This window comes from Camelus ferus, chromosome 12 (genome assembly GCF_009834535.1).
Source record: "Camelus ferus isolate YT-003-E chromosome 12, BCGSAC_Cfer_1.0, whole genome shotgun sequence".
Taxonomy (NCBI): domain Eukaryota; kingdom Metazoa; phylum Chordata; class Mammalia; order Artiodactyla; family Camelidae; genus Camelus; species Camelus ferus.
In genome coordinates this window covers 22,970,888-22,982,062 of record NC_045707.1, presented here as the reverse complement: position 1 = coordinate 22,982,062, position 11,175 = coordinate 22,970,888, and the positions used below count along the sequence as shown (strand labels likewise).

The following is an 11,175-nucleotide window of genomic DNA, read 5'->3' as shown; positions in this document are numbered from 1 at the left end:
TGACTGTCTGCATCTTTGTGAGTCTGAGCTGAGGGGTTGGGATAGGGTGAGGAAGCTTTTCTAAAGAAAGAAGTGGATGGATTAACCCCTGCTTCTCTAGTTCCCTGTCATCACCTCTCCTTCAAGATAATAACGTATAAAGCAGGGCTCTTTCGGATGCAGTTCCTTTATTATCAGGAAACAGTATCACTATCAAATTCCTCCCCAGATGCATTTAGACTGTGTACAGCCCCAGCCTGTACCTCCCATCCCTGGGGCATCCCGAGGCTGGGGAGGGGGTGCTATGGCTCTTCCTCCTGACTTCTTTGTGAGGATGGAAACCCCTTAGGAAATGTGTATCTGTGATTCCCGCTCTCTAGGCACTAGAGTTGAGGAATTGTGTCTCTCCAGGCAGGGATCCCAGTAAGACACTCATGTTGCCCACAGCCATGTTGGGGGGCCCAGATGGAGGTGGGGTGTGTTCAGAGCTGTCCCTCTGATCATGGGAAGGGGGAGGACTCAGCCCCTGGGCCTCATCCAGAATAGCCACAAAGTCCAGCTGAGTGTTGTCGAGATCAAGAGTGTCCAGAGGGTTACACACCTGCCCTTCAGGAGGAGGGTACAAGGCAGGGCCCCCTCCCAGCCTGCCCACCTCAGGATGGCCACAGCTGGGGTTGGTGCCTCCGGCCTTGAGGGGCCCATAGCAAGTGGGTAGTGGGGGCAGAAGTCGGGGTGGTGCTGCTGCCCTAATGGAAGCCTTGTTTGCCCCTACTGCAAAATTTTCATGACATGGCGAAGGGGCAGGATAGGAGCCTGATTTGTGAGTGGGCAAGTTAGGTGCAAAGCCAGGTCCATATGTGGCCACTGGGGCCTTGGCAGGGCTCGGGCTTACCTGGGAAGCCCCTAGAAACTTGGGACTCTGGTAGAGAGATTCTTGGACTGGGGGATCTCCCCTGCCCCCACCCTCCCACAGCAGCTCCTGTTGAGACTGAACATAATTACACACAAGCTGAGCCTTGAGCTGTCCTGTAGAATGAGTGGGGGAATCAAAATCCAAGCCAGGCCTGGGTTCTGAAGTCAGATAATCAGGGGGTGGCTGGGTATAGGTGTCTGACTGGGGGTACTGGGGAGGGGGAGGCTGGGGGTAGAACAGAGGCTGTGGGCATGGAGGCCCGTCATTGGGGTGGGCATTGAGGCAGGGTGTCAGTCCTGTGGAGTCAGAACCCACTGGACACCCCTGTTCTGGCTTCACCTGCACCTGTCCATAATGTTCAAGACGAGGACTCTGGCTGTAGGCTCCAGTTGGAGCCTTGGGGCCTGGGTACAGCCCAGAGTGAGAAGGGAACTCACTCCATGTTTCTGGGGTGGGTTCAGGATAGGAGACCTGCTGGGAACAGGGGTTGGGGCCATAGTTGGTGGGTGGACCAGGCCCAAGAGGCAGGGAGCCTGGACCTCTAGCCCCATAAGTCTCAGCTGCCCCCGCCTCACATCCCCCATATCCGAGAATATCAGCAGTTGGGAAGTCTATATAAGGATTCAGACCACTGCCCATCATGGAGGTCCCAACCTCTGGCTCCTCCCGTAGCCCTCTGGTATCCATGGCAACATTTTCAGTGATGCTGGGAGGCTGTGGTGAGTAGACAGATGTTGAGAGTTGGTGATCGAAGTTCCGTCCTCCCCCTGCCACTGTGGGAGGTGTATGGACACAACCCAAGCTCTTGAACCTCTGGACTCTGGCTGGGGCAGGGCGGTCAGCAGCCCGGGCTGGGTCACTGGCTCTCCGGGTGACCCCTACATTGGGGTTGTATCCTGGATACTCGACTCGGCTTCTCCAGGGAGGTGCCGGAAGACCTCCCATCCGATCCAGGCTAGGTACTGCAGTGGGTGGGGTACTACCCGCCCTGGCTGAAGCATATCTTGCCCGGAGCAGGTAGTGTTGGGCAGGCGTGAGGCCAGGTAGAGAGGATGCCCCATTCTCTGGTGGGGAGCCAGGGGGGAAAGGGGAGGCCAGGGAGGAGCGGCGGCTGACAGTATAGGCTGAGCTGACGCTGCTGGAGCTGCTGCTGCGGCGGTCAAGAGAAACTGGGGGGCCCAGACGGCGGGACACAGGGGTGCCTGCAAGTGATAGGCAGAAAAGGCAGGGTCGCCAGGGAGCCCTCTGCATCTCCCCCTGCTTCCCCCATGGGATAGCCTTGCCCTGGAATCCCAGGGAAGATTCCTTAACTATAAGCACTCAGTTCTGTCTCCTGCTCCCATTCCCTTTCTGCTTCTGGGCCATCAGGATTCAGGGCTGCTATGAACAGTCCTACAGGTTGTACACTGCACAATCCTGGAGGACAGCATTCACGTCGTAGACTTTATACATCACAATAATTTTCTGACAGATGGAAGGAAAGTGTCTTGAGGAAAAGGGACCTTTTTCTAATTGTACAAAGGTGCTACATGGCAGCCCTGAAGGGTGAAGTCCTCCTTCTAGCTTCAGGGAGGGTGCAGATTTCAGCCCAGCAACCAACGCCCACACTGAGCTCTCACCAGTGTGGGGCAAGCTGGGCAGTTTGAGGCCCCGGGGCCCTATCGGCCGGAGTTGATGTAGCTGGTCCAGCCTGAGGTTCTCAAGGCGGCGAAGAGTAGACAGACCAGTGCCAGCAATGCAAGGCCCCTCATCCAAGCTGGACAGGTCCTCAGTGCTGCCCCCTGCATTTCCGGTCATTTCCACACCGCTGTCTGTATTAGCTGCGCTGCCTGCTGGGGAGTGGTCACTGCTGCAGGATGACTGGGCCCCAGGGCTCGGCTGTGGCTTCTGTGGGGAAGATGAGGGCTGAGGGTGGCACCCATCCCCCTTCCCCACAGCTCCCTGAACTTGGTAAGTGGCTCAAGCCTGTGACCCAGTGACTGCTTACGGGCGTAGAGAGGGCTGAGCAGGTGAGACAGGCAAACTGGAGGAGAGCTGTTGATGAGAAGAGCCTAGACTACCTGGGATCAAACTTGTGCTCTTCATTCTATGCCTCTGGACAATTTCTTTATGCCTGAGTTTCCTCATTTGAAAATGGGGAGAGTAAGTTCCTGTCTCATGACGTTATTATGAGGAGTATGTGAAATTATACAGGAAACAGCATCACTAACAAATTCCTCCCCAGATATATTTAGACTGTGTACAGCCCCAGGTAAAAGGCTTAGAGTAATATCCTCAGTCCTATATAAGAGTTTGTCGAACCAATTAAGTACTTAATTACACTAAAAGCCCTAGATTTAGGGTAGCCCAAGGAATAACACTCAGATAAGAGACTGGAGGACTGGCCACAGAAGAGAGCCTTACATAGCAGGGATGGATGAGTTGGGAGGGGACTAGAAAGATGTCGGCAGGGCGGGTGGGGGTATGGAGGCAGGGGGTTGCCTCACCATGGCACCCTCTGGCACGGTCAGTCTGCTCTCCTCCCTGATGGGACCTCCATCCCGCTCCCTCTTGGGCTCCACTGTGGAAAGAGCCGGTGCCCGGGGCAGAGGGCCATCCCCTCGGTGCCGCTTGGTCACGTGGGCATCAGGACCATGCACTGTCTTGACATGTTTCCGGAGCGAACTGGGATCTGTGTAGCGTTTGGTGCAGCCAGGGAGCTTACACACATATGGCTTCTGTTGAGTGGAAAGTGAAGACAGCAGGCAAAAGGATCAAAGTGGGAAAATGCAGAAGTGGGGAAAAGGGGTGGCCCCAAGCGAGGACGAGGGGGGCCAGGGAGGAATGCATAGCACCCAAGGAAGGACGTAGAGTAGGGCCCTTGGAGCAAAAGATGAGAGGATCAAGGGGAAGATTAGGAAAACTGACAGCCCAGCTGGGGAAAGCCGAGGGGCTGAACCCAGGTCTGCGAGGCCTCATAAATTCAGGGTTGAAGGGACCAGGGGTCTCCACCAGATAGAGTGAGTCTATTCTAGTTTAGCCCTTTGGCTGGTTAGAGGTAGGGGGAGGGGTGCTAGGTGGACAGTCGCGGTTTCAGAAAGGCCTTCTCCAGGTGAACTATGTGGGTGGGGAGGACTCACCTCTGTGGAGTGGGTGCTGGGCTAAGGGATTTCTTAGGGGGAATCTTCCCAGTGGGTGACTTCTGTAAGTGGGGAAGGTCTCTTGGGTGGGGCATTCACCTCATTGGAATGGGTCCGGTTCTGGTGTTTGGCTCGGTCACTGGCATTGCTGAAGGCTTTACTGCAGCCCTCGTGCTCACACATGTATGGCTTCTCACCCGTGTGTGACCGCAGGTGTGTCTTCAGATTTTCTAGGCGTGAGTATGACTTCCGGCACCCCTCGAACTAGGGGATATGGGGGTCAAAGGATCGCTCTCAGACAGAAGGACGTGGAGATTAGAGGACCCCTGAATCTCAAAAGGGACATGTATCAGAGAATATAACTCAAGATGGAAGAGCTTTGGAGCTTTGAAATTCCCAAAATTCAGGGACAAGGGCAGGCAAGAGCTGGGGGAACAGAAGTAGCTGGAGGTCCTCTGCCTGCTGGGATGTGGAGATGATGCAGTGAGCATTGCCTGCTCAAGCCAGAGCACATCTCCCTGGACAGGCAGCCCAGACTGTCTTAGGATGGGGTCATCCTGGGAGGCTCTGTGTCCTCAGTCCAGGGTTTCTCCAGGGTTTCAGGCACAGTGCCTGCAAGTCAGATGTCCACAAAAATGTTTTAATTTCTTTTAAAAGCAAGGGGAAAAAAATTAGCTTTTAGGTCCAAGGAAGTGTTCTAATATATAACATTAATGTTTATCTTTATACCAACAGATTCATAAAATACAATTCTTAAATATGTTTATGGAGAAAGCGGCATATAAAGGCAAAAGTCATATTGGGCCCTGCCTTGGTGGGGAGCCCCAATTTAGGGAGGGACCCTGAACTTGAGGAGGGGGTGCCTCACCGTGCACTTGTGTGGCTTCTCCCCTGTGTGTCTGCGCATGTGCACCACCAACATGTACTGGGCTTTGAAGGGCCTCAGCTCCCTGGAGCAGCCCCCCCAATGGCACACGAACTCCTTCCGCTCTCCGTGGATGTGCTCGCTGTTGATGTGCTGAAGGAGAAGATGCAGAGGCTCTCCAAGGTTCCTTATGCCCCTGAGATCCAGAACAGGCCTTCTCTTGACCTCCCACCTCACATCTTTCCATGGCTCCCCTTCATGGGGGGAGAAGGGGCAGGAAGAACCTCAGAGCCCACATCTCTGTTCTTCCAAGTTCCTAAAACAAAGCTACAGCTCCTGAGTTTCTGCCTACACAGGTAAGCACTCAACCTGTGACCTCAGTATCCTCTGACCTGCTTTTACCCTGATTCCCCCATGTCCCACCCAGAGTGTCCTACAGGCTCTGGCCAGCATTCCTGTTACCCCCTGGGGCTCACGTGCACCAGTTGCTCCTGGGAATCGAATTCCTGACTGCAGCCATCCCACCGGCAGTCAGTCTCATACACAGAATCAGGCTCAGGCTTCTCATCTCTCTCCAGGTCCTCCCGCCCATCCAGCATCCCCAGCAGGGGATCCTAGGGCAGGAGAGAAAATCCTAAGGTCACCTGAGTGACAGCTTTTGTTTCATTCAGTTTCCAGAGGTAAAGTTCCCCGCCCCCTCTTACCTGTGTGCCTGTGGAGTTGGGGCTGGACATATCACCTTCCAAGGGTTCCTCTGGGCACTTGCTAACCAGCACATCCAGCTCAGACTTCAGCTACCCAAGGGAAGAGATGAGGATGATGAAGGGAGAAGTGGGCAGAAGGAAGAGGGAGCCCAGCCAGGTCTTCCTGCCCTGAGTGCCCCCACCCAAGCAGCTGGAACCTCTGGGTTTGGAAGCAACTTCCTCCTTAGACTGCACTGGTGAATGGGATGGGCAAGGGGTGGGATCTCACTTGGAAGCCTGATTCAACCCTAAGGAGTGAACCCTGGCACCCAAACCCCTTTATTTTTCTGGCACTGAAAACTTTTATACCCCTTGTTCTTCCATCACCTTTCCCCTAAAAAGTCCACCACACACCCACCCTGAGCTGAGGGAAATCAAGTGGCAATATGAGGACTCTCACCTGGCAAGTTGGGAGGGGTCCCCGGGACTGAGGATGCGGCATCATCCCACCCTGGGTGGGGTCATGGGGACCACAAGGTTGGACCCCGAAGGAAGGCGAATTCCCTTTTTGGTGATTCATCTGGGGTGGGAATCCCAGAGATGGGCTGAGGAGGAGGAGAAGGGGAGGAAGTTACTTAGGACTGTCATCTCACAAAGTCTCTGGAGTTCTTGAGCTATTGGAGGGTTTCTGGAAGATGGTATGGGAGGTGGTTGAGGCAGTCCGATGGAAGTACTGAGGATTTCTATGCCTTTAAAATGATAAGGATTCAAATAGGGTCAGGTGGTTTGGAGGGCTTGAGGCTTTTAATGGGGTTCGGTGGGTCTTTAGGAGTCTCTTAGCTCAAGGCTGTCTGCACCTCATGGTGCCGATGGAGAGGTGACCATAGGAGCCCCCCGGAGATGCACAGCGTGAATTGATGAAGGCCACGAGGGAGCTGGGCGAGGTGCGAATAACTGTCTGCAGGTCCAGGCTGGCATCCGATAGAGGTGAGATGGAGAGTGCCCGCTTCTTGGTCAATTTGACTGCACTCCGGGGAGGAGGAAACAATGGGGCTGGGGCAGGAAACAGGGGAGACAGATATGGATGAAGGGGCACATCTCCCCACACATCTAGCCAATGAGTCCTGACTCTCAGCAAAAAAAAAAAAAAAGACACTAGACTCTGCCCAGTTGACCCCCTCTGTGACCTCCTGATTATGCTCTGACTCGTTGATCCTATCTCGAGGCATTTCCTCTTCCAAGGCAGATCCCCTGCCCCCAACTTTCTCCCTCAGGACAAGTCCCAAAGGGGCAGAAAGGAAAGAGATGTTGCCTGAGGCCTCACCCTCGGTGCAGCTGTTGGTCTCTCTGGCTGGCCCATAACTGTGGGGGCTGGACATGAGGTTGGCCTGGTGGCAGAAAGGCAGACCGGGCAGTCCTAGAAAAGAGAGACAGCTGGAATGGGAGATTGAAATGGAAGATACACAAGGCCCCACCTTGAAACCCCAGGTAAGGCCTGATCCCATATTCCAAGCCCATATGACATGGGGCCTCAACTCTTTTTGTATATGGGAAACTGACATGGGGTAGGAGATGGCAGAGGGATCCCTGGGGCTGGGTGAGAGATCTGCCAGTTGTCAAGGTCGGGGGATTGATAATAAGCACTGACCTTCCGTCCCCATGCTGGGGCCTCCCTGAGTGGGGAGGGGCCGGAGACAGCAGGGCTCGCCGTAGCTACTGACTGGCGGTGGGGTCATCGAGTTGAACATGGTGTCTCAGAGGAGAGTGTGGGGATACTGTAGGAGGGGTAGGGAGATCTGCAAGTTATAAAGGCAGGAGGGAAATACGGAAGGTCAGATAACTAAGTCAGGCACAGAACCCTGGGCAAAGCACCTCCAAGACATCTGCCATGGGAAATGAACTTGAAATGAGCGTCACTCAGCCAGGGAGAGAGAGAGTAAGAAGAGAAGTCCCATAGAGGCAGTCTTAGGGATCTTTGTGGGAACTGGGTAGAAGCTTTGCCTGGATGGTCTGTGTGTTTGTGTGTGTGTGGAGTGTTCTGGACTTAACTGTGGCTATGTGGGTTCCAAGGGATTTTATACCTGGACCCTCTATTTCTTCTTCCTCTGACCATGGATGGGCCAGCTATGAGGGGTGGGATGGGGAAATTCATGCAGAGGAGTGTCTGACTTTAAGCACTGGACTGGCTTGCTCTGCCTGAGCCCCTTTCCCTTTCCTTCATTTGTTGCTTGCCGCCCAGGTTCCAGCAGAGGGAGCCCTCGCCACGGCCCAGACAGAGAGGCTGGTAGGGCCAGGAGGGAACACGGATGATCTGCCGTTTTCTCTCTAACGCAGAAGACTGTGTGTTGAAGGGGACAGGGTTTCTGAGAGAAGCCTCCCGGGTCTGTTGGGTACAAAGGATGGAAGCTGGGGTTATTCAGGGGTGGTCTGGATCTGGGCGCCTGCTTAACTCTTTTGGTCGTTTTGAGGAACAGAAAAGGGATTGTGAGGGAAAACTTTGGGAGAATTAAAAAACAAAAACAAAAAACAAACCAAAGTCATCATCCATTAGAGAGGACTAATGAGGAAGAATAGAGTATCTGTCCGCTTTTCTCCTCAAACTCCAGTTTTTTGCTCCGCCCCGGGTTTTCCGCTTTCCCGGGACTGAGGGTGGGGTGGGGCGGGGTAGGGTGGAGAACGACCGGGAGCGGGCCGGCCGGCGCGGTGGGTGATCCCGGGATGCTGGGATTTAGGGTGAGGGCGGGGTAAGATGGGGAGCGGAACCCGGACCCCATGACACAGCCTGAGCCCCGCAGCCTGGGCTGTACCCTTCCTAACTCCTCCTTTCCCAGCGGAGATCCGGATCCCGCAACCAAGACCACTCAGCTCGACCTTGGCACTATGTTGGGGGGCACAGCTGGCTGGCAGCTGGAATGGGGGACACTTCTCCCGCCTCCTTCCTCTATGACTCACCCAGAGTAAGGAGGCGGGGGCTTGTAAACGACCCCCCAAAACTAGAGACTCCCCCAAACATGCCTGCTCAGTCATCTTCCTGCCCCACTGCCCAGCCACAGGGGAGCCCGAGATGGAAATGGGGCGATGTCCCTCCTCGCCCACGCGTGCCAAAGCCCACCTACGTCTCCCCTTCACACTGGTGAAAGGAAAATTTCGCCAACTTTTCCAGCTTCAATTAAGTTTTTCTGGGGTGTGGATGAGAGCGCAGGTTGGGACAGGGAGTTCTAGGGTTCCCTTGCTGGAGCCCTGAATCATCTTCTGTGTCTCCCAATTTTCCAGAGTGCCCCCCCTCGCACCCCCGCTCCCCAACTCCCAGGAGTCGGCCCCGCCCCCTTCTCCCGGTCCCGCCTTCCCCGCCCCCGTGCCTCCTCGGCCCACCCAAGTCGCCGCCGCAGGCTCTGGCTGCAGACTGCTCCGCTTCCCCCGCCCGCTCCGGGAGCCCAGTCGAGCGAGCCACGGGGGGGGGGGGGGGGGAGCGATGCGGATTGAGAGGCGGGACACATTCTTGCCTCCTCCCCTCGGAGCATCCAGAGCTGGCAGTGGCGCGGGGGGACGGGGTGGGGGCTCTGTTGGACAAGTGGGAGTCCCTCGGTGAGGTGGAAAAGAAAGAATCCAGAAACTATAAGGGGAGAAAGTGATTAGGGAAAATAAGGTGTGTCTGGGGAGGGGGCGGTTCCTGGGTATCCCAGCTGGCTTCCCAAGGGTTAACCACTCCAGACCCCCGGGAACCCCCTAGTGACGTCAAGGGCGGGGTCTGTACTGTCTGGCAGGGGATGCCTTGCCTAGGAGATAATGTGGGGGGGGGGGCTCTGGACCCCGACCCCCAAGGAAAAATCCTTATTCAGACCTTTACAACGCCCCCCGAGAAATCGCCCTGCCTTCTCCCTCTAATGGACCGTAAAGACCTATTCTATGACGACCCCAGTTCTCCAGCCCCCTAAAACCCCAGTGCCTGTGGGATCCCCTTTGCCTAATCCTATCCCCAAAGCCCGCTGCCCAGGGCGGATTGTTTCGGGGTCACGGGGCCTGAAAGAGACTTCGGAGCGGGGAGCAAGGGCAGGCAGGGTGGTCTGAGCCAGAGGAGGGGCCTCGGTCCCCAGCTCCCGTTTGGGAGGGGGGCCAACCGAGATGCACAGGCAGGCAGTGGCCAGTGGTCCCGCCCCATCCCAGTAGGGGTCTCCCTGCGGCTGGCCCCGGCTGCCCCGGTGGTCCTGAGGTCAGAAGGTCAAGACAAGGTCTCCTCAGCTCCTCCTTAGCACCCTGCCCACAGCCCTTAGGACCCAGGAGTCCAAATTCCTTGGGGAGTCTTTCTAGGGCCTAAACCAGAGAGTCGCTTCTCCAGCCCCCAGCTAGTCCAGAAAACAATTCCTTCCCCTCAAAACACACGCACCAACAAGCACATCTGTCACAAGACAGGTCAGGGGCTCAAGCCCAGCCGCCCCCCAGTGGCTTTGTCGCCTCACACACACCCACTCCCACCCCATCTAGGGCTCTCTCCTTAGCTGTTCCCTCCTTTCAGAAACACTGACGTCTTCCTGCCCCGCGCTCAGAGTCACACCTGGAGTTCCCTCTCTATCACGCAGACCTCCAGCTAGCCGTCCCTCCAGCCTCTTCATCCCAACCTCATGAATGTGAGATATTTCTAATATATGGGAGAGGCGGAGACAAAGACATCCACGGTTGCCTGAGACAGAGACACAGACTGTAAGAAGAAAAAAGATACAGAGAAAGGGAGCTACATTTGAAAAAGTTCTCGAAACTTTCTACTATCTTACCCCGGGCTCTCCCACCCCTACTTTGCCTCTGTGCCCTAGGTCTCCCTCTTGGCTGGGCAGAGTCCCTCGCAAGCAGAGCATCCCCTCAGGCCCCCTCCCCCACCCCTCCCAGGTGGTCCCCCGCCTGCCCCCCTTCTCACCTCCGTCTGGGCGCAGGGCTCGGGATGCGCGGTCCAGGGCAGGAGTCTGGGCTGGGGGGTGTGTGGTGGGGAGGGGGGGCGGACAGGGCTATGGCAGCGCAGCCTCAGTGCCACCCCCAACCCCCCCAACCTGGCCCCCAGCCCACCCGCCGGCCCAGCCCGCCGGGCCGCGAGCCGGGACCACCCGCGAGAAGCGCAAACTTTTTTTTCCCTTTTGCAAAAACTTTCTCGTTGAAGCCGCTGGCACGCCGCCGCTCTTCCCGCTCGCCCCTCACCTCCCTCCTATTTCCCTCCCTCTTGCTGTTCTGGAGGATGAGGCGGGGTAGCTGGAAGCGAGAGAGGGGGTGCCGGGCTTATTGCACCCCCAGGACCCCCAGGATCCTCCCCCTCCCTTGAGGGACCCTATACTGCCTAACACCACCCCCCCCCCGGGGGGGCTGAACACGCTGCTGGTGGTGGGCAGTAAATCCCGGCCTGGATCCCTGGATCGGCTACCCAAAAAGAAGCCCTGACCAGAGCCAGGAAAAAAAAAATTGAGAATTATATTGAGGGGCGAGGAGTGGGTGACGAAAAAATTCATTCGAGAAAGATAATACTGAAAGTAGGGTCGTCGTGCTAATTGAGCATTCCTCCATCTTGTAGTTTATTCGCTGGCCTCACCCTTTGGATGGAACATGAAGGGATTGAGACAGATTTGGGGTTTGGTG

General features: G+C 56.1%; 1 protein-coding gene across 5 annotated transcripts; it reads right to left on the bottom strand.

Annotated features, from left to right (window-relative positions):
- Positions 1–148: 148 nt before the first annotated feature.
- GLI1 (GLI family zinc finger 1) lies at positions 149–10,839 on the bottom strand. 5 transcript variants are annotated; one of them, XM_032493180.1, is made up of 13 exons: positions 10,469–10,839; positions 10,112–10,255; positions 7,208–7,355; positions 6,884–6,976; positions 6,417–6,612; positions 6,020–6,164; positions 5,581–5,670; positions 5,353–5,490; positions 4,880–5,029; positions 4,111–4,275; positions 3,379–3,609; positions 2,512–2,779; positions 149–2,094 (listed from the first exon to the last, which is right to left on the bottom strand). In XM_032493180.1, exons 3-13 carry the CDS (start codon positions 7,305–7,307, stop codon positions 356–358), a joined length of 3,315 nt encoding a protein of 1,104 aa, XP_032349071.1. In that variant the 5' UTR covers positions 7,308–7,355; positions 10,112–10,255; positions 10,469–10,839; the 3' UTR covers positions 149–355. The 5 variants fall into 5 exon arrangements, with proteins under 5 accessions (XP_032349071.1, XP_032349072.1, XP_032349069.1 ...); XM_032493181.1 differs by having other exon boundaries at positions 7,208–7,334; XM_032493178.1 differs by lacking the exon at positions 10,112–10,255.
- Positions 10,840–11,175: the final 336 nt, after the last annotated feature.

What these genes read in the sequence shown, in the direction of transcription:
- GLI1 (XM_032493180.1), bottom strand. Translation starts at nt 7,307, where the DNA reads ATGTTCAACTCGATGACCCCACCGCCAGTCAGTAGCTACGGCGAGCCC. An exon ending in CCCCAGCATGGGGACGGAAG is followed by an intron (nt 6,977 to 7,207) that starts GTCAGTGCTTAT and finishes TCTCTTTTCTAG; the next exon opens with GACTGCCCGGTCTGCCTTTC. An exon ending in CTCTCCATCGGCACCATGAG is followed by an intron (nt 6,165 to 6,416) that starts GTGCAGACAGCC and finishes CCTCCTCCTCAG; the next exon opens with CCCATCTCTGGGATTCCCAC.